A 21,284-nucleotide genomic window follows, 5' to 3' on the forward strand; every position below is an offset into this window, starting at 1 on the left:
CAATGAGCTCCTGTCTTTACCATACCATTGTACTTCTTTTGAAACTATTCCAGCTCCCGTTTTTTATCTAGTAAAGCTGTCTCTAGATATTTGCATCTGGTACATAGACAGTTCAGCTGTTTTTTAAGAAACTCCTTTGTTATTCCAACAAAGGGGATGCCTTCCACACCGTCTATGCATTTCTTTTTCAAGTTGAGGAACATATCCCTAAATTTCACCTTTTCTTTTCCCTGAAGTGAACTGCATTTGGAAATGCCTTTCCAAAGGACAAAATGCACTTTACAGTTCTTCTTGGAAGTAGTGCTCTTTCTTCTACAGCCAATTAACTTTGTGTATAAATTTTTCTCTTTGCTTTATTGTGGAGCACAGTTTCTCTTCGAGACCCACCTTTTCACCCAGTGCTTGATTGTGTGCCGTTTTTACTTTATACCTGTCCACTGCTGTCTTTCTGTGGTTTTCCTGCTCTGTGCTTAGGGCCTTTTTTAGGTCTTCATTTTTCTTTTTCAAAGAATCAACTTCATCTTCGACCATAGCCTTCATTTTCTTTTCCAAGGCCAGAGCTCTAATATTACTCTGACATTTCCGTTTGATCTCCATATTCTGGGCCTTTTGGTTGTCTATTACTTTGCCCATTTGATCTTTCTCGTCTGTTAATTCTTTCACGGTTTTATCCATCAATTCATTTTGGTCCTGTAACTTTGTATTACGTGTCAAAAGACCCTCAATCCAACACTGCGAGGATTGATGTTGTTCCTCGCATTCTTTAACCGCATTGACGGCCACACCTCTACTATTTTTTACTGTTCTCTCAAGCTTTTCTATTTTGGAATCATACATTTCCATGACCTCTTCTAACTTTCTGTCTGCAGCATTGGCTTTGTCTTCCAGTTTTTTTAGTATTTTCCTCGTAAAATTGCTGCATCTTATTTTTATTTTCACTCGCTAGATACGGGACTGACTTGAATGAGGAAAAGAAAAGGGAGAAAGGAAGAGGGGGGAGAAACAGTTGGAGAAGAGGGATGGGGATAAAGGGCAGAAAAAACCTCGCGTTTTATGGTGACTCCTGAATTTCCTCCACTTCCTCCTCATCCTTAAAATACTCCCGATGGGTGTCCACAGCATTGTTCAGTCTGATGGCATCCTCCATGACCTGGACAACATGATACCATTAGAATGACATCATAGAATGAGGGGTGTGACCAGAGCCAGAAATGCACTCATTGATCCTTTTGTTGATTTATTGCTATCATCATACACTACTGATCAACTAATCGAAGTGCAAGTGTCACAGTCTGTTATTTATTCTCCCTCCATGCAAGGCAACATCCAGGGGTGGTTCTGTGGGCCATGCTGAACCATCTGGTTCACTGGTGCTTAGGGCCTTTTTTAGGTCTTCATTTTTCTTTTTCAAAGAATCAACTTCATCTTCATCTTCGAATTTTGTACGTGTTTTGGATTTTGCACGTGTTTTGTATTTTGCACGTGTTTTGGATTTTGTATGTGTTTTGTATTTCATGTGTTTTGGAGTTTGCACGTGTTTTGGATTTTGTACGTGTTTTGGATTTTGCACGTGTTTTGTATTTTGTACGTGTTTTGGATTTTGCACGTGTTTTGGATTTTGTACGTGTTTTGGATTTTGTACGTGTTTTGTATTTTGTACGTGTTTTGGAGTTTGCACGTGTTTTGGAGTTTGCACGTGTTTTGGAGTTTGCACGTGTTTTGTATTTTGTACGTGTTTTGGAGTTTGCACGTGTTTTGGAGTTTGCACGTGTTTTGGATTTTGTAAGTGCTTTGGAGTTTGCACGTGTTTTGGATTTTGTACGTGTTTTTTATTTTGTAAGTGTTTTGGAGTTTGCACGTGTTTTGGAGTTTGTAAGTGCTTTGGAGTTTGCACGTGTTTTGTATTTTGTACGTGTTTTGTCTTTTGCATGTGTTTTTTATTTTGTAAGTGTTTTGGAGCTTGCATGTTTTTTGGATTTTGTAAGTGTTTTGGAGTTTGTACGTGCTTTGGCTCTAGGGGCCACCGTATTAGACCCCCAAAATCCTTTCCACGCCCACCCCCGTGACATCACGCTCCAAAGCCCTATTACCACAGAGCGTGGTGCCGTTTAATGACATTACGTCACAGAACGTGGTGATGTCATAGTGACAGTCCTTTCATCCTTTGATGTTCAAGTCTATAAATAGAGGAAAGCTGTCAAAGGGAATTCATTGAGCTATCGTTTTGTTGGAGTGATACAGCACATAAAAAAGCAGAAATGACTTTGAAACCTAACAAAGACAGAAATGTTAATTTCTTGAAAGCAATGGTTAAAAGAAGTGAAAATGAAAAAGAAACATATGCCAGACAGTTCGACCAAAGACTGCAGCCAATGATTGATGAAGTTGAAAAGCTTAAAACTGAGCTTGACTACTTCAAAAAACAGGACACAATCAAGAACAAACGGATCGAGGATCTAACTAAAGAAAACAAAGAACTTTGGCAGAATAATGAGATGCTGTCTTCTGTTGTGGACAACAGGACCAGTATCTCAGACAGGTTGGACTCGATAAAAGATGACAACGAAGCTGTCATAAAGTTCCGCGCAGAGACGGAGAAAACTCTGGCTGAACTTAATAGGAAACATGAAGAAGATGTTGAAGTGCTGCAAGCACTGCTGGAAACAGAAAAAGAAAAAGTTGCGCGTCAGCAGTTTCACAACAGCCAAGTCGTCGACTTACTGGTGAAACGCCACAAAGAGGAGAAAAATCGGATGCAGCAAGTTTATGACGAAAATACATCAAAACTCACAGACAAAGCATATGCTGCAGAAACAAAGTTAAAAATCGTCATAGGCATTTATGATAAATATATTGCAAAACTTGAGAAGAAAATGGAAATTGGTAAAAGTGTGAGCATCAATGCAGTCAAAGAACGTGAGGAGGAACATAAATCCTCGCAGTTTTGGATCGAGGGCCTTTTGACGCATAATGCAAAGCTGCAGGACCAAAACAAATTAATAGGCAAAACGGTGAAAGATTTAACAGATGAGAAAGCTCAAATGGGGAAGACCATCAACGAAAAAACAGCCCAGCAAATGGAGATGAAACAAAAATGTCAGAGAAATATTAGGGCTCTGGCCTTTGAAAAGAAAATGAAGGCTGGGGTCGAAGATGAAAATGATTCTCTGAAAAAGAAAAATGAAGACATAAAAAAGGCCCTAAGTAAAGAGAAGGAAGAACACAGAAAGACAGCAGTACACAGGCATAAAGTAAAAACGGCACACAATCAGGCACTGGCTGAAAAGATCTCACTGGAAGAGCAACCGCGCCACAAAAAAGCAAACAGAAATATTCACACACAAAACGAATTGCCTGGAAAAGAAAAAGCGCCACTTCCAAGAGGAATTGTACCAGTGCGTTTTGTCCTTTGAAAAGGCATTTCCACATGCAGGTCACTTCAGAGAAAAAGAAAAGGTGGAATTTAGGGATAAATTCCTCAACTTGAAAAAGAAATACGTAGACGGTGTGGAAGGCATCCCCTTTGTTGGAACAACGAAGGAGTTTCTTGAAAAACAGCTGAACTGTCTACGTACCAGATGCAAGGATCTAGATGCAGCTTTACTAGATAAAACACGGGAGCTGGATAAAAGATGACAACGAAGCTGTCATAAAGTTCCGCGCAGAGACGGAGAAAACTCTGGCTGAACTTAATAGGAAACATGAAGAAGATGTTGAAGTGCTGCAAGCACTGCTGGAAACAGAAAAAGAAAAAGTTGCGCGTCAGCAGTTTCACAACAGCCAAGTCGTCGACTTACTGGTGAAACGCCACAAAGAGGAGAAAAATCGGATGCAGCAAGTTTATGACGAAAATACATCAAAACTCACAGACAAAGCATATGCTGCAGAAACAAAGTTAAAAATCGTCATAGGCATTTATGATAAATATATTGCAAAACTTGAGAAGAAAATGGAAATTGGTAAAAGTGTGAGCATCAATGCAGTCAAAGAACGTGAGGAGGAACATAAATCCTCGCAGTTTTGGATCGAGGGCCTTTTGACGCATAATGCAAAGCTGCAGGACCAAAACAAATTAATAGGCAAAACGGTGAAAGATTTAACAGATGAGAAAGCTCAAATGGGGAAGACCATCAACGAAAAAACAGCCCAGCAAATGGAGATGAAACAAAAATGTCAGAGAAATATTAGGGCTCTGGCCTTTGAAAAGAAAATGAAGGCTGGGGTCGAAGATGAAAATGATTCTCTGAAAAAGAAAAATGAAGACATAAAAAAGGCCCTAAGTAAAGAGAAGGAAGAACACAGAAAGACAGCAGTACACAGGCATAAAGTAAAAACGGCACACAATCAGGCACTGGCTGAAAAGATCTCACTGGAAGAGCAACCGCGCCACAAAAAAGCAAACAGAAATATTCACACACAAAACGAATTGCCTGGAAAAGAAAAAGCGCCACTTCCAAGAGGAATTGTACCAGTGCGTTTTGTCCTTTGAAAAGGCATTTCCACATGCAGGTCACTTCAGAGAAAAAGAAAAGGTGGAATTTAGGGATAAATTCCTCAACTTGAAAAAGAAATACGTAGACGGTGTGGAAGGCATCCCCTTTGTTGGAACAACGAAGGAGTTTCTTGAAAAACAGCTGAACTGTCTACGTACCAGATGCAAGGATCTAGATGCAGCTTTACTAGATAAAACACGGGAGCTGGATAAAAGATGACAACGAAGCTGTCATAAAGTTCCGCGCAGAGACGGAGAAAACTCTGGCTGAACTTAATAGGAAACATGAAGAAGATGTTGAAGTGCTGCAAGCACTGCTGGAAACAGAAAAAGAAAAAGTTGCGCGTCAGCAGTTTCACAACAGCCAAGTCGTCGACTTACTGGTGAAACGCCACAAAGAGGAGAAAAATCGGATGCAGCAAGTTTATGACGAAAATACATCATTTAAAAAGCAGTACAATGATATGGTAAAGTCTTCCGAATACGCTTTATTCAAACAAAAACAGGAGCTCATTGGACCAGTGAACCAGATGATCAGAAAGGCTGGCAATGAAGAAAAAGAGATAGGTCATCTAAAATCTAGAGTGAAAGATGTTCAACTCCAGCTTAAATTAGAAAAACAGAAAGGATGGGGAGATGTTATGGGGAGACTCCGTCTCAGATCTTTCCACAGATTAAACCTCGTCCACCTCCAGTGCAAACTAAATTTATTCAAGTGGCTCCAAAACACCCTGGCAGACGAAGGCCTTCCCCAGAGTCTCCATCAACACCACCTTTCCTCAATTCTTATGATGTATTACCACCAATTGGAATAGGCCATTAGAAGTATACTTCATCTTGTCTCCCTCTATTCTCTTTCCATCACCCCCAACCGGTCGCAGCAGATGGCCGCCCCTTCTTGAGCCTGGTTCTGCCGGAGGTTTCTTCCTAAAGGGAGTTTTTCCTCCCCACTGTCGCCCAGTGCTTGCTCAAAGGGGATCATTGGATTGTTGGGGTTTTCTGGCTTTTTCTGTAGTGTTTTCACCTTACAGTATAAAGCAGCTTGAGGAGACTGTTGTTTTGCCATGATGCAATATAGTATTAAATATTACTAAATTTTAAAAACATCTATTATAGCATCAAAGTAAAACAAAAAAACTAAAGTATACTTCAATGAAATTAATCAAAATGTCTAATCTGGCAAAAAAAAGAAAAGAAAAAAGGTTTCACCTTTAAATAAAAATCCAAATCACAAAAATTCTGATTTTTGTTGTGTGTGGGGGTTTTTTGTGTGTGTTGTCAAGTATAAAAGTTTTGTACTCTGTCACGGTCTCGCTGTCTGCCCGGCCGGCTCCGCAAGGTTACATATGTTTATTGTGTTGCTGCTTTCTTCCACTCGTCATTCTGCCTGGGCGGAGCTCAGGCCCACGCACCTGTCTGCAATTACGCTGCAACGTGTCCTGTCTATATGGAGACTGAGAGCTGCCAGAGTAATAATGTAGATACAGGCCTCTTTCTCCTTCTGCTGGTGTTCATGGTTTTATTCCATTGATGTTGCTATCATTTGTAAATATATTTATTTGGTGTTATTTTATCAATTTTCTACTACTGTCGTTCATGTATTTAATTTTTTTTGTATTTAAATATGATTTTTTTAAGTAATGCTGCGAGTTAAATAAAGGTTTCATTGAATAAAAAAAAGATTTAAAGATGACTGGTGGCGGAAGCAGAGCACAGACTGTGAGAATCTATCGCCATCGTGTGGTGCAGAGATATATTTCCATTGAATTTAGACAACGAAAGTTTGGCTCACAGAGCAGCTGCAACACGAACAAAAAACATTAAATAGCAACATATTATATTATATTATATTATATTATATTATATCATAGTGCAAACAGTGCAGGCTTCAGCTCTGGGGAAGAAACTGTTCCTCAGTTTGGGTGGATTCCGTCACTCACAGCGTTGTTAGCCCTCTTGTGCGCGCAGACTGCAACCCCCCTCCCCCGCCCCCCCACTGTGCGTTGCACTGATATCTGCAGTGTGAGGTTGGATCGCTCATTTTCATCCTCACACTGATGCCACTTATTTCGGTCTTTGTTTGACATAAAAGGGCATATTTGTCACTTTATTGCAACTATATTTGCACTCTTGAGCTCCTTCATTCACTGACTGATCATAAAGTTATTACTTGTGTTATGTATTCATCCTTTTGAACATAATTAATGAAGCCACATGCAATCACTAAAATTTGTATTTTGGGTACAATAAGAGAGTTTCAGATGTAATGCTGTTTTGTTTAAATTTCACCAACTTGCTGATGCCCACGGTTGTGAGTGCAGCTTCTTACTGTACATGGGTGGATGGTTGTAAATCACATCACAGATGCCAAAAACCTCTCAAACCAAGCCCTCTTGCCGGTGATGCTGTGCGCAACCTCGTGACAACCACATGACTGATACTAACTCCTGAGCTGACTGTATGCTAACATGCGCCACAAATAAGGGTCATATTTGGATTTAAAACAATCACCGAGAAGCTTCCACTGAATGCTACTTTCCCCTGCATGACACTGAAATCATTAACACATACTAACCCTCCATACCCTGTAGGAAACTCACTTCCTTGGAATAACATTTCAACAGGGAAAGAGTTGAGAGCAAATGTCCTTCTCTTGAACCTTCTGTCAGTCAGACAAGTGTAGCTTGGGCTTTTCTTTGCACAGGACAGGATTAACAATGGCGACATAAACGAGCTAAGGAAGCATAGAAACTGCAGAAAGGGCGTATGGCTCCTGTGTCAGTGAATCCAAACTACCTCTATGTTTGAACAAATCCAGTTACACAGCTCAAGAAAATATTACTCTAACGGAAGAAAAAGGCAGTATGTGTCTCAGTAGTACTAAAAAGCTATTATATCAAAACGTAAAGGGAAAACAGTTTGATGAGCTGTATAGTGAACTGAAACTGAAACAAAACGAAGCCTATCATTAGGAATACTGACTTTTTACAACTTCAGTTCTTTTTTCACTCAGTAGGTGGCAGCAAACTACAAACAATGGTTGCATTTTACACTCATCCGTTTTCATTAGAGGCAGAACCCAGAAGCACATCCAGGTTTAGGTCTACTGCTTGGTGCTACACAGAAACAGGCTGAACAGACTGGAACTCACATGAATTTGGACGAATCGAAGTAAGAATGTCACTTCTGCTCAACTGAATTGATTATCATGACCCTCACTAATAGCCACCTTAATAAGTTAAGGGCAATGTGCCAAAGTAGTATAAATATTTTAACTTTTGGCAAATCCAGCAGGTTAATTAAGTGATTTCACATCATGTGTTCAAACGGCTTGTCAGTTTTTAATATATCCCATGTGCGCATACTTAAGCTTTAAAAAAAATACAGTCCAATGACCTGATAGATGTTTGCTGAACATTGTGGTTTACATCAGCACTTAAATTAAATCATAAAGAACCTGTTTTGTGTGGGCTGTTCGATACCATGAAGCAAGACCTCTGAACATCTCAGTTTTTCAGTTTTTTTCATCTCAGTATTCGCTGTTTAAATCTTTTCCCATGGGTGCTGGGTGCGTCAAGTAACCCCAATAAATGTAGAAAATCTTTGACTGAAAAACTGCTTCTTAACCTGTCTGCACCTTCAAGTGTGTTATCAGTTTATATTGTTACTAAACTTTTTTCCCCTTTAGACTTGGCTCATGTGATCAGGTAGAGGATCATTAGGGGGTCCATTGTCCCTCTTGGGGGGGACGATCCCACAGGGTTTAAATCTGGGACTCTCCACCATTTGACCCTAGAACTGAAGACATTTCTCGGATGAGAGGTGAAACATCTTCAAGCAACTTAAAGAAGTCCAGATGCTTTTCTTTCCAAGCTCCTTAGACTACGATGACCTGATTGAGAACCTTCACAGACATCTTAAGTATGCAAACTGCTGTTGGAAGCAGCTGGTACCAGTATCAGGTCAGCTGACAAATAATTAGCCTGCTCTGGTCACAAACCTGCAAACTAATGAGGTTATCTCAGACCACTTGCCTGCTGTCTCCTCATTTCATTTCTTGCCCTTCCAACAAGTTATAGAAATTTAGGTTCAAGCTGAGCAGGTTAAGGGCTATGATTTGGAAATGGTTATTGTTTTTCCAGACCCAAGAGCGAAAACACATCAAGGCTGAGTTTGAAAAGTCTGTATGAATAAAAACCTTGCTAACTGACTCTCCCTGACCTTCCAAGCATTTAGGTCTCAGTTGTCTGAGGCATTTTCATCCACTCTGTACAACACTTAAAAAACAAAACAAAAACAAAAAGAACACAATTTAGCAAAGCACCATCCTGACATTTGGAAAAACAAGCAATTTTAGGATAACTTCCTTAGGTACACCAGTGTAACTGCTCATTAACGCAAATATTTAATATCCAAAGACATGGCAGCAACTTAAGGGATGGAGACGTGCTCAACACAACCTGTTGAAGTTCAAACTGAGCATCAGAATGGGGGAGAAAGGTGATTTACTTACTCTGAATGTGGCATAACTGTTGGTTCCAGATGGTCTGAGTATTTCAGAAACTGCTGATCTATGTAGATTATTCCACATAACCATCTCTAGGGTTTACAGAGAACAGTCTGAAAAGGAGAAATGGCTTGTTGTGGTCATAGAATGGCCATTCTGATAGGAGGGCATCAGTAACTGAAATAACCACTTGTTACAACCAAGCTATGCAGAAGAGCATCTCTGACAACATGTTGAAACTTGAAGCAGATGCATTACAGCAGCAGAAGACCACTCTGGTCCGCTAAGAACAGAAAACTGAGGCTAAAGTTCACACAGGTCCAATAAACTGGACAACAGATTGGAGAAATGTTGATGCTATAAATCATGGATTCATCATGCCCTATATTAACAATTCAGCCTGCTGCTGGTGGTGTAATGGTGTGAGAGTTATTTTTTTGGACACACTTTGAGGTTTTCTTAGTACCAAGTGAGCATTATCTAAATGCCACAGCTTACCTGCTGTTGAGCATGTCCATCCCTTGAAGTTTTTTCATTTTCTGATGGCTGCTTCCAGCACGACTAACAGTTCATTTCACAAAGCTCAAATCAAATCATCTCAAACTGGTTTCTTAAACATGAGAATAAGTTATTTGTTCTCAAATGACCTCTTCAGTGACTCGATCTCAATCCAATAGAGCACATTTGAGATATGGTGGAGCAGGAGATTCTTTTGATGGAGTGGAACCAACAAATATTCAGCAACCGTGTTATGTTATCAGATCAATATTAGAAACAAACTAAAGAAATTTATATTCTGAAAAGCTTCCAAATTTACTTTTGTCTCCAGAAAATTTAAGAACACAGGTACATTATTATTATTAAACAGTTTAACATAAAATCTCCTTTAACAAACTGTCACTTAATATTTAACTGCATTTGCCTTATACAGTTACAATTTCTGCTTCACTTCATGTTATTATTTATTTTTATTATAGGATAAATAGACAGATGGCAAATTTAAAAAAAATTTTAAAAAAATGCACACAGCAAGCTACTTTATTAAGTGCCACTTATTAAGGTGTTGGGCCACCATGTGCCACCAGAGGAGCCTCAATCCACCTTATACTTGAGTCTCAAGCTCTCTGAAACTCTACAGGTGGGAATACCTTTAGAGTTAATGTTTGCAACATTAACTGTTTCCAAAACAAAAAGTTCCATTATATGACTTTCTGGTGTGTCAGTTCTGTGTCCGTCCAAAATGTCACACACATTGTTGAAATGGGTTGAAAGGTGGTGACTGCAAAAGGAACATACGATCATTTCCATCCTCCTGACGTTATTTGGAAACTGGAAATCTTTCATCAGTAGGACAGTAGGGTGATCACTCACAAAAACTTTGTATTGATTTACAGGGATCGGTATTTCTAAGGAACCCAAACCGTGACAACACACATAAACTTGGCTTCATTTTATCTGTTGACTCAAACAGTCTTAATTTCAGAATCAGAATCAGAATCGTGTTTATTGGCCAAGTATATGTGCAGACACATACAGGGAATTTGGTTCCGGTAGATGGTGGCTCTCAAGCACAGCAATTTTGTCTTTTAATTATTTAATGTAGACACTACTGGTCAAAAGTTTTATAATACCCCAGTTCTTCTAGTTTATTAACTGAAATTCAAGCAGTTCAAGTCCACATGAATAGCTTGAAATGGTATAAAGGTAAATGGTGACCTGCGAGAGGTTCTGCAGCAATCGAAGTTGATCAAGACTTGAAAGTTGGTTCCTACAGGTGTCCCAACTTTTTCTTGATTACTGACAACCTCCCGAGTCTACAAAAAAATAGTGTTGGAACACACTGTGGCATCATACACTTGTGAGCATTGTTCAAACAGTATTGTATTAAAGAAAGTAACTTTTTGACCAGAAAAATAGTGAGGAAAAAGGCAATTAACAATAGAAGAGACAAACCATCATAACATAAAAGTGTAGGTTTTTCCTTCAGAGAAATTGTGAAGAAAGGCAATGTATCAGGGATTACAGTCTCTTTTACTATCAAAAGGCACTGAGGGAATCTGACAGGAAGAGGTCTGCAGAACCCAAAGCCACAACAAAATCAGAAGGCAAGATAGACTCAACAGCTAGAGTGATAGGTGGCTCACGGGACCACAGCTTAATAGTAAGCAAGTCTCAGTTTCAACTGCAAAAAGCAGACTTTGAGATACAGGACTGACAGATCAAGTTGCAGCAAGGCAGCCATAGCTTTGACGTGAGAATAAGAAAAAGAAAAAAAAAAGCCTTCCCTGGGCCATGAAACACCACCAATGGACCACTGAAGACTTTCAAAATTTGAAATCTTCCGTTCATCATTCAGGATTTTTGTATGCCATTGAGAAGGCGAAAAGGAGGTTCCTCAGTCTGTGACATCAAATGTCAAACATGGCAGAGGAAGTGTGATGTTCTGGGGCTGTTTTGTTGGATCCAGGGTGAATGACTAGTACAGATTGAGACTAGTACAGAACCAACAGCTACAACGAGATTCTGCATCAACATGCAGAATCTTGGTATGTACCAAGTCAGGGGTTTATCCAACAGCAAGATAATGACTCAAAACATACGTCCAAGGTATGGCAGACTTACCTTAGGAAAAAAACAGAACAAGATGGTAAGCTTGAAAAAGAAAAAAAAGAAGAAAAAAAATAGGGTTGCTGGTAGGGATGGGTATCGAAAACAGGTTCTTGTTGAGAACCGGTTCCCACTGTTTCAATTCCTTGGAATTGTTTGCCATTTTTGCAAACGATTCCCTTATCGATTCCAGTCGCCCCGAATGACGTCACCACGTTGCGGGGCGTCATTTACCTGGCAGGAAACACGGCGTGTAAGCGGCTCAAACGCTCAAAAGTTTGGTTACACTTTACTGGAACGGATGACAACAGGGCAACTTGCAATACTTGCAAAGTAGATACTTCATTTAAGGGAAGAAACACAATATGCAAAAGCATTTGCTCAGAAAACACGTGATAACCTTAAATGAATGTCGTGTTTTTAATTCCGCTCCGGACTCGTGAATCTCAACCCAGCAGCAGCGGTAACGTTTGCACGTCCTCTCCCGTTAATGCGGCAGGTAAATAATCAACTAACAGTGCATATTATGTTAGCGCGATCTGCCTTATTACAAAACCTGCCATTACTGTGCATTTAGGTGACCATGATGAGAGAGACAGACAGAGTCTGGCTGGCTCAGATGCTGGCAGTTCTCGCTGCAGTCTACCGGTAGCGTCTCCTTTCAGGCCAGGATAGACAAATGTCACCGAGCAGTGACTCGGTTTGTGGTAAAAGGCTTGAACCCATTTGCCACAGCAGATGCCCCCGATTTTAGGTAAGTGAATGTGTTTAATTGTAGGCAGGGACATTACTGGATATTCTTGTATAATTGCTACTGAATAATTTGTTATACTTTGTTATTGCTACAGAAGAATATTTATTTTATTATTTTACATTTACAATTTTTTTTCCTGGGGACCCTGTGACACCCATTAAAGAGCCGTAGGCTGGATCTCTTAAGATCTCACTGTTGGGTTTGTAAGGCCATGTTACTCTTAAATTTCTATTTTGTTCAAAGAGAAGATATAAAACGAAGTTCCAAGCTAATCGAACTTAGTGTTCTCCTTTCTTATAAAGAATCGATAAGAGAATCGATAAAGAATCGAATTGTTAAACAGAATCGAAAATGGAATCGGAATCGTAAAAATCTTATCAATACCCATCCCTAGTTGCTGGTTTGTTTTAAGTTAACTGGTCAGAAGAATAAAAGGAAAGCAACACGTAAATGCCACACATTTGTGGGAACTTCTAAAACAGGGTTGGGAAGAATATTTGATTTCCATTGTAGAGGAAACTGCCACAAGCTGTTATATCTGCCAGAGGTGGATGCTTTGATGAATCAAAGGTTTAGGAAACATTTTGATTTATAAATGATTTCCGATATTTTCTTTAAAAAAAAAATAAAACTTCAGTTGTTTATTTGTTTTCATTCAAGAGTACAATGACACATTATACTGCCTGAATTTCAATAAAAACAGGAAAAGGTGTTCTAAAATTTTTGACCAGTAGTGTACATAGTTAGTGTGCATGGGTTTTTGTTTAAAAAAAAAAAAAAAAAAAAGAAGAAAAAAAAAAGATATTGATCCCCATTATTAATATGATAAGACCTTACTTGCACTCGTTCAAATCAAACATGAACAAGACACAATCTCAAAGAAGTTGGATCTACTTGCTCCTTCCCAGACATCGTGTTGAATCCATTTAATGTAAAAAGCAAAATACAGAAAAGTGAGTTTGAAATATCCTAATGTTTAATGAAATGGTGATGTACTGATCAGCAAGAAAGGGGTACAGTAAAACTACGAGGAAAACAGGGAAAGAACTTGGTACACAAAACATGTCTGTCCATTGTCATTCCAATACACCTCTGTCCGGAGGAACTGCTGCCATACCCTTGTGCGCTAACTTGTTGTGTGTCAAGGATGGAGAAAGTGGGGGAGAGGGTGAGAGTGTACTACAGAGATAAGTGTGCAGTTGTTGTCACATAGAAGTAAAGGAAATGTAAAAGGGGAAAAAAAAACAATTCCTTCTAGTTTTAACTATATCCCTCTGATCAAAGTTCAAAAAAGAGGCACCCACCACACGTGGAGCTGACTGCTGAACTTGATTGTGACTTCTTTTTCCTTACATGGGGGGTGGGTAGGTTCTGTTTTTTTTTTGTTTTTTTTTTTCTCGGTTTTCCTTTTTTTTCTGTTGGTTCTTAAATCCTCTTCAGAGTGCACTCATACCACATAGAGTTCGTAGATCTTCTTGGCGCAATACGCCAGGGCAGCCAGTGCTATCGTATTATGGAGTCTCTTTCTGTGGATGTCATCCCTGCGTACCAATACCACGGGCGTTGAGGAGGTCAGTGTATGCAGGGGCAGCCGCGAGAGTTTTTGGCTGTCATATTCCACCTGGTACTTGCAGCAGGGGTCAAACTGCCACGAAATCCCATAGAGGGCGGCACAGGCCACGCTGAGGGCGCCAGCGGGCAACGCCACATAGCGCAAGTACTCGACAGGCAGCGAAAGTGGCGTCAGGAGGCACGCAGCACCTGACAACACGGCTGTCTTGTGCAGGCAGTTGCCAACAGTAATCCAACGGGCCGTCTCGTCTCCGATCCGCGTGGGCTCGATAACAATGTATTTATACTGGGCCTCCAGCGCCTGCTCCAGCTCATACTCAAACTGGTCCTGTGCATTCTCCCCATTGTAGATCTCGTGCACGATGTAGCAGTCTGACGCCGCCATCACACCCCTGTGCAGAAACACAGGAACAGGCAGGCAACAGTGAGTGTAAGAACAGATGACCATAAACACACTTTAATTAAGCAAAGACTGTATTTCCCCTTTTCCTGCCTGCTGAAATGTCCACTCTATCACCATCTAACAAACATAAAAGGGAAGGATATTTCTCTAACCAATAGCCAGAGGCTCATTCACCCACTTCTAACAGGTGGGTCATATGATTGTTGGGTTTTTCTCTGTATCTATGAAGCGCCTTGAGGCGACTTTTGTTGTGATTTGGCGCTATATAAATAAAATTGAATTGAATTAACACCGTTTTAAGTCGATAACAGGAGTGTAAGCATGGTCATGTCTATACAGCCCGCAACTGTTCTGACTGCTCCATCAAGTATGGTTGATTCATTCAGTGCTTTTCCAGCTCAGTAACTGAATGCATCTTTGCAGGACTAATAATCAGAAGCCTCAATATAAGCACACAAAGGTGGCAGGCAAATTCCTGGAGGGAGATTGCTGAGAGAACATACAGAAAAAACCTTTCGGGACCAATATAATTGCCTTTGAAATCAACTGACCACAGCAAAGGAGGAAAAGAAGTCTCAGAACGTTATTTGTTTCTATCATGGCTGCCTTTGCATCGAAAACTCCAGGACACAACTGCACAGAAGGTGTTGGCAACAGCGTTGGCCACATACATAGGAAACATTGTAAGCTTTACAAAGATTCACTGCAAAACTCTAAATCGGATGTTGGAGTAAGAATGAGAGCAAGACCATGTGGCTAAAAGCAGTCTTATGTGTGGTTACGCTTTTCGAAATTCCACGCAGACAACACAAAATTCACAGACAGCCAATGACATACAACAGCTGAAAACTGGATTCAGCAGACCTGCAGCTAACTAGCACATTTGTACCCAACGCATAAGATGTTGAATGCTATTATCTTTTTCTAGTAATTAATTAGACAGCTGGACAAACTGTTGTCCGAGAAACCGCACTGTTCAGGTTGATGTTTTAGTCGGGACTTTTACACTGACGGCACTAAAGTTTCACCACGTTAAACTGACTAATCCTATAGCAGTTAGATTAGGTTAGGTGTTCGAAATGTTGTGTATAAATAACAAAATGTTTCAATCAAAAGTGTGGACATTTTGTGTGCGTGAAAGTGTTGAATTTATGATTTCAAAAGAAGTTAAAGACCAAAAATCCACCACCCAATCGTTGTAATTAGGGATCATAACATCATAATGGTGTCCAAACAGCACACAGATCTTAACATGTGTATGACCACATTTAAAAACATAGGACTTGGGGAAGCTGCTTTCCATAAAGTCCCAATTAACCAATGCTAAAAGTACCAAATGGTCACAATATAAGGCCTTCTTTTAGACGAACAAACAAACATTAAAACACTAAACACTATGCTTCTCACACCAGAGGTGTGAAGTTTTATGACATATTAAGATACTAGGGAAAATCGACTGAGCCTCACGGAGCAAGGGGAAAGTTGTACTTCAGTTAGGTGCAACAGAAAACTCGCTTGACTGGCAGAAAGTTGGAGGACCGGCCAGCTAAGTTACAGAGCGAGCAGGTCGACCAACGAGGCGGTCAACACTCCGAACCGAGCCAATACCGTGAGGCACATCGACAGTCACATACAGCACTGCTGTTTGCCCCAACGAGCGGCAAAACCAAACTTTTCCCAGTCAATCACTTGCTGTGAAATCATCAAAACATCACATGAGCTGCTCGTTAGCGACAGCTAGCCGTGTGCGTTAGCCCGCTAACATGAGCTAACCCTGGGTTAAAAAAAAATCCAGACTTCTCCCGTTGACATTTAACTCTGAATCCCAAACGAGAAGCACGTTCGGAACCTGACAAGTAGTGTCATCGACCAAACAATACTTCATATTAAAACACGTTCTTTTAATGGCCAAGATGTGGAGTAACTGACCTCTCCCTGCTTACTGGGACACCGCGCCTCCTTCCCAGCGACGCCATGTTGGAGATACAACTGTGATTGCGGTTGACGTAAGACAGCGCCCAGTTTTATGGGTATTGTAGTGTGTAAAAAAAATACAGTTTCTGTTCGACTCACCAGTTGAATTCGAATGCAGACTACTATTCCCATGATGCTGTTCGGACAGAGTACCTGCCTTTACGTATTTTATAATGGTACATAGAAGTTGGGGAGGTCAGAACACATTCTGAAAAAATTTAACAAACTGAATGAAGGTATGTTTATTTAAATTTGGCGAGCCATGAAGTTAGCACAGCCAAACTAAGCAGGAAAAATACCGGCTCCATTTAAATATTTAAACCCATAATAATCCAAACAGACTACATGCATAGTCAGGTCTGTTATAATATATGACACATTGTTCCGTCATCTCGTTTTGTAATAGGATTTATGTGGAGACCTTTGGGTACTCACCCATAATGTGTCCTCGCGTGCTCTGGCTGTGTTCGTGCGCGCTGCCTGTCCGCGTGCTGAAACCTGACGCGCGCTGGCTGTCACAAGTATAATGGCTACGTTCAGGAATGTGAGATGGTTGGGAACAAATGCTGTGCCAGCACGAATCACATCAACCAAGGCTATTGACAGCTGTGGCTTTCCAATGATATTTAAGCCTGGTAATTTTAAGAATTTAGTGAGGAATTGTCTATTCCGATAAGGACTGTAGGCTATTTAAAGGTGCATTTTTATTTATTTTTTTTTAGCTTAAAACACATGTAGACATGTTAAATAAATTAATGGATTTATCAATTTAAAAGAAGTCAAGAGAAAGAAAGTAATTCCAGCCACACATTTTGAGTTATTAGCAAGTACCATGCTTTTTCAGTGTACCAATTACCTTTTTTGAATATATTTTTTAAATTAAATGTATTAGGTCAGTGACACCAACACCACCAGGAATAAACCATCAACTTGAAGCTGTGAAACAGGACTTCTCAAACGTCTGTCTTTTACACAGTCCACGAGTTTTAACTTGTTAGCAATGGAGAGCATTTATATCTAATAACTTCAATTTGCCACTGGATGGCGCCAATACATACATATATACGTACAGATATTTGTCATCAGTAATCTAGAACACGAATCTACTCCATCACTAGCTGTGACGTGTGGGACTGATAAATATATTCAGTGGAGGGTAAAAATTCCACCTTTTCTTTCATTTTAAGTCTTACACTATTACTTTTACACTGTGCATCTACATGTTAGAAGATCAAGTATTTAAAAAAAATACAGCAGTCCTCACTCTGTATTTTGAAACTATTCTGCCACCTCGATTTTCTACATTTACTCTAATTGAATAATAAGCGAAAGCCCATACCATTAACACTCTGGTTTGCCAGTGTAAAAATAGTTTAGCTTAAGTATTGAAGGAGTTTGCATGCTGAAACTATTAACAGCACAAGACGAACTGCATTGTAGATAATTATTATCAGTGTATGACCACCGTAGTGACGACTGCACAGTGGTTATAAAAAGTATATTGTACACAATCACATGTTTTCTCCATAAATAATCACAAATGTTCCTCTGCTCCTGCCAAGGTACATAAAGCATTAGTCATCTGATGTGTGTTTGATTTATTTATGCATTTATTGACAGCAAGTACAGAAAAAAAGTCCAAATCACAAAACAGTGTAATATGGATTGGATTTTGATGCCTCTGTGAGAGCCACTCGCTCAAATGAAACATTTGCTTCCTTCCAAGGAAACACACAAATTTAGACAAAACACATACACAGAATGAAATAGTACCTCGAATACCTTGGCCTATCCTTAGGTGTGTTGCACCCAAAGGGAAGTTTAACAAAAGGGAAATTCCTGCAATTAACTCAAGGTGAGCTCAGCAGAAAGAATCTGCACTGTCCTGCCAGAGTGTGCCGAGTTACCTGAGGTATCTTTTTCTCCTCAACCCTTAAGATTGTCAACAGCAAAACCTCCTGAAGAGTACAAAAAAAACAAGGGGTGGGTGGGGGGGATATTTTACTTTTTAACAGAGATCTTTATCATTTTGATATCAGCTGAGCAGAGTAGCCTTGTGGGCAAGAGGAAATATGGATCAAATAACAAAACAGCCACAGCCACCCAGTGCAATTCCTCAATGACAGGACAATGGGCCGTCTGACACCACATAAATGTGAATGCCCTGAAAAGAACAGTGCCGTTTTTGTTTGCTGGTTCGAACAGAGACATCTATACATACACACACTGATGTGTCACACCACACCAGGACCCCGTTCATCAGCAATGTCTGTAACATTTAATATACGATGGAAAGAGCAGGAGTTATCTTGAGGCTCAGTCAGACATCGTCACTGTTTTCTACACCTTTGATCGCTCGGTGAATTGATATACGACTGGAATAACTTCATTTTTGTTATGTGGAGGAGGAATGAAAGTAGATGGAGTGATGTTTAAAACAAGGCTCTCTGAGGAGGAATATTGGTCAAATTCAGATTCGGCTTTCCCACTTTGACACTTACAAAACAAATTTATATTTGTGTTGTTGTTTTTAAGCCTTTTTGCATACATAACCTTCTACACTAGCATATCAGTTCTAAGAAACAGAATTTCTAAAAACTTGAGAAGAAGGGGTTAAATTGAATTATTTGCAAAGAATAAGAAAAAAAATGAAAAAGAGAGGTTGCAATTTACATAACACAAAAAAAAAAAGAGTATTTGAGCATCAGTGGAGTCATCAAAGACAAAAACACCAGGGGTGGTCACCTTGTAGTGCTGCTCATGACCAGTGAGTCCAGTTGAGGACAGAAATCTGCAACACACTGTAACATTTGACTCAAATCTGCTCTGTCAGTGTTGGGTCCTGGAAGTTTCTGTCTGAGGTAACAGGCTTCACCTTTGGTTGCTTTGTTTGTACAAGTCGTGATAGGCTGATTCCCCTCCTGCCTGTGGCGAGTGTGTATCCTCATGTTTATGCAGAGAGCTATCAGTCGATCAAACGGTCAACTCACAGGCGTCTATGGTCCGAGATTCAGCTATTTCTCTGGATTCAGTCACTGTTGTGTTTAACCATGCCTAGAAGATCCTTTGTCGCGTGTTCTCCTGTAACTCCAAAGCATGCCGCCACGCAGTATTTCTCTCCTTGGAGTCCATTTTGCCACCTTCCTTCGCTGCCATGCAGGATCATTGATAAATATGTTCAAAGTATTGAGGCTGAGGATTCTCTTTCACGTATTTCTGAATGTACCAGCAGGTCAGGTGAGCTTTCAGGTCCTCTTCCACCACAAAATCCATGGCTGCCTGCAATGACATGGTGCATAACAGCTCACATCAAAATCATCTGGCCTTTCCTAGGACAACAATTTAAGTGGAAACATTTTCGATTCTCAATGTATGGTACACTTTTTTAGCTGCTCATAAATGCAAATATCTAATCAGCTAATCACATGGCAGAACCTCAAAAAGGAATGTAAACATGATCAAGGAAACCTCCTGAAATTCAAACCATGCATGAGAATAGAGGAGAAAGGTTGATTTAAGAGACTTGGAATGTTCCTGGTGTCATATTAGCTGATCTGAGATTTTCAAAAACAAGCTGATCTACAGGGATTTTCCAACACAGCCATATTATGGGTTTACAGAGAATGGCAATAATCGAGAAACTTGCTTGTGAGGAGAATGCACAGACTGTTTTAAGCTGATTAGAAGACAATAGTTACAACTTAGATAACCAGTAATTAAAACTCAAGTATGAAGAAGACCGTCTCTGAATTAAGACCATGTCAAACCTTGAAGGAGAAGCGCTACAGCAGCAGAAGACCCCACTACGTGCCACTCCTATCAGATAAGAACAGGAAACTGACGCTACTATTTGCACAGGCTCACAAAATTGGACAACAGAAGATTAGTAAAACATTGAGTCTTAAGCTCTGATGTGACATTCAGAAGGTAGGGTCAGAATTTAGTGTAAACAATATGAAAGGATAGCTCCACCCTGCTTTACGTCAACAATTCAGCCTGATGGTGGTTTAATGGTGTGGAGGATATTTTCTCGGCACACTTTTGGCACCTTAATACCAACTGAGCATTGCCAGAGCCTACCTTCTTGTTTCGTGAACAAACGCAAAATCTGGGTTTAAAAAATTACTTTGGCAAGGTGTTTGGCGATTCCTCTCCCTCTGTAAGCATCTGGAACTTCGGTGTGCTGCAGGTCCACCGTCTTTTTCCCAACATACTCGTACAGAAGAACCGCACGATCATGGGATCCTAAGAGCAAACACAAATATTATCTCTGGCAGAGGTTGGTCTTCACCTCCACTATTGCTAGGATTTACTAATTATCGGAAAAAACATGACCCCCCCCCCCCCAAAACAAACAAAGAACAGAACCTGCAGAAGCCTGCCACCCTGCTTGTGCACACTACAAGTTTCATCCCACAATTACTTCAACGTTTCAGCATTTTAAAGCTGACTCTAAGTGCCCCAGTTACATTATTAAGGTGTGGTAGCAGATTTTAATTTGCATGTAGCGCTGCAACATGGCTGCAGGGAAAGACGAGGCACGAGTGGCCAGGTGCAGGCATGCCCTTGTGGAGGAAGGGTCGTGTTGCTGGGTGAAGAAAAGATAAAGATCTCCATTCAGCACAACAATGGCATCCACCATTTTCCTCTTAACAGCTGACCCACAACTGACCAGGACAAACACGACTACTGACACACTTAAAACAGTAATATTAGTGTGTCGTAAAGGATTAATATATATAAAACGAATAAGACTGTGTAAAACTTTAAAATATGTTTAAAGCACTTGAACTGAACGCTTGAAAGGAAGTAGCACAGCACATTTGGAGGCCTGGCAGATAAAATGCTGACTCTGGAAAGCTGAAATGGTGTTTGAATCTTAATATAACCGTAGGGGAAGGTATTTTGCTACAAATGAGTTTTACTTGGAAGATTAATACTGGAATTTGTGTATTTGGGATTGTGTGCTTTTCAA

The 21,284-nt window shown here is 40.1% G+C and overlaps 2 protein-coding genes across 5 annotated transcripts in view; both read right to left on the bottom strand.

Annotated features, from left to right (window-relative positions):
• Positions 1-13,142: 13,142 nt before the first annotated feature.
• On the bottom strand, positions 13,143-16,881 carry tmem11 (transmembrane protein 11). 3 transcript variants are annotated; one of them, XM_086288859.1, is made up of 2 exons: positions 16,745-16,881; positions 13,143-14,324 (listed from the first exon to the last, which is right to left on the bottom strand). In XM_086288859.1, the coding sequence occupies exon 2, from the start codon at positions 14,315-14,317 to the stop codon at positions 13,808-13,810; it is 510 nt and encodes a 169-aa protein (XP_086144985.1). In that variant the 5' UTR covers positions 14,318-14,324; positions 16,745-16,881; the 3' UTR covers positions 13,143-13,807. The 3 variants fall into 3 exon arrangements, with proteins under 3 accessions (XP_086144985.1, XP_086144986.1, XP_086144984.1); XM_086288860.1 differs by lacking the exon at positions 16,745-16,881 and adding an exon at positions 16,409-16,502; XM_086288858.1 differs by lacking the exon at positions 16,745-16,881 and adding an exon at positions 16,265-16,398.
• Positions 16,882-17,897: 1,016 nt separating this feature from the next.
• natd1 (protein NATD1) overlaps positions 17,898-21,284 on the bottom strand; it is a 3,967-nt gene continuing 580 nt past the window's right edge. The window contains exons 2-4 of one of the 2 annotated variants that reach the window (XM_086288862.1): positions 20,436-20,554; positions 20,077-20,125; positions 17,898-19,588 (exon numbers count right to left, since the gene is read on the bottom strand). In XM_086288862.1, the coding sequence (XP_086144988.1) occupies positions 19,488-19,588; positions 20,077-20,125; positions 20,436-20,554 (269 nt within the window). In that variant the 3' untranslated portion in view covers positions 17,898-19,487. The remainder of the gene's footprint in view (positions 19,589-20,076; positions 20,126-20,435; positions 20,555-21,284) is intronic. The other variant, XM_086288861.1, reaches the window with a different exon arrangement.

Source organism: Aulonocara sp. 'chitande type north' Nkhata Bay, linkage group LG4, assembly GCF_057382095.1.
Source record: "Aulonocara sp. 'chitande type north' Nkhata Bay isolate Kocher_YH1m ecotype deep benthic linkage group LG4, A_spYH_male_GT1.1, whole genome shotgun sequence".
Classification (NCBI taxonomy): Eukaryota; Metazoa; Chordata; class Actinopteri; order Cichliformes; family Cichlidae; genus Aulonocara; species Aulonocara sp. 'chitande type north' Nkhata Bay.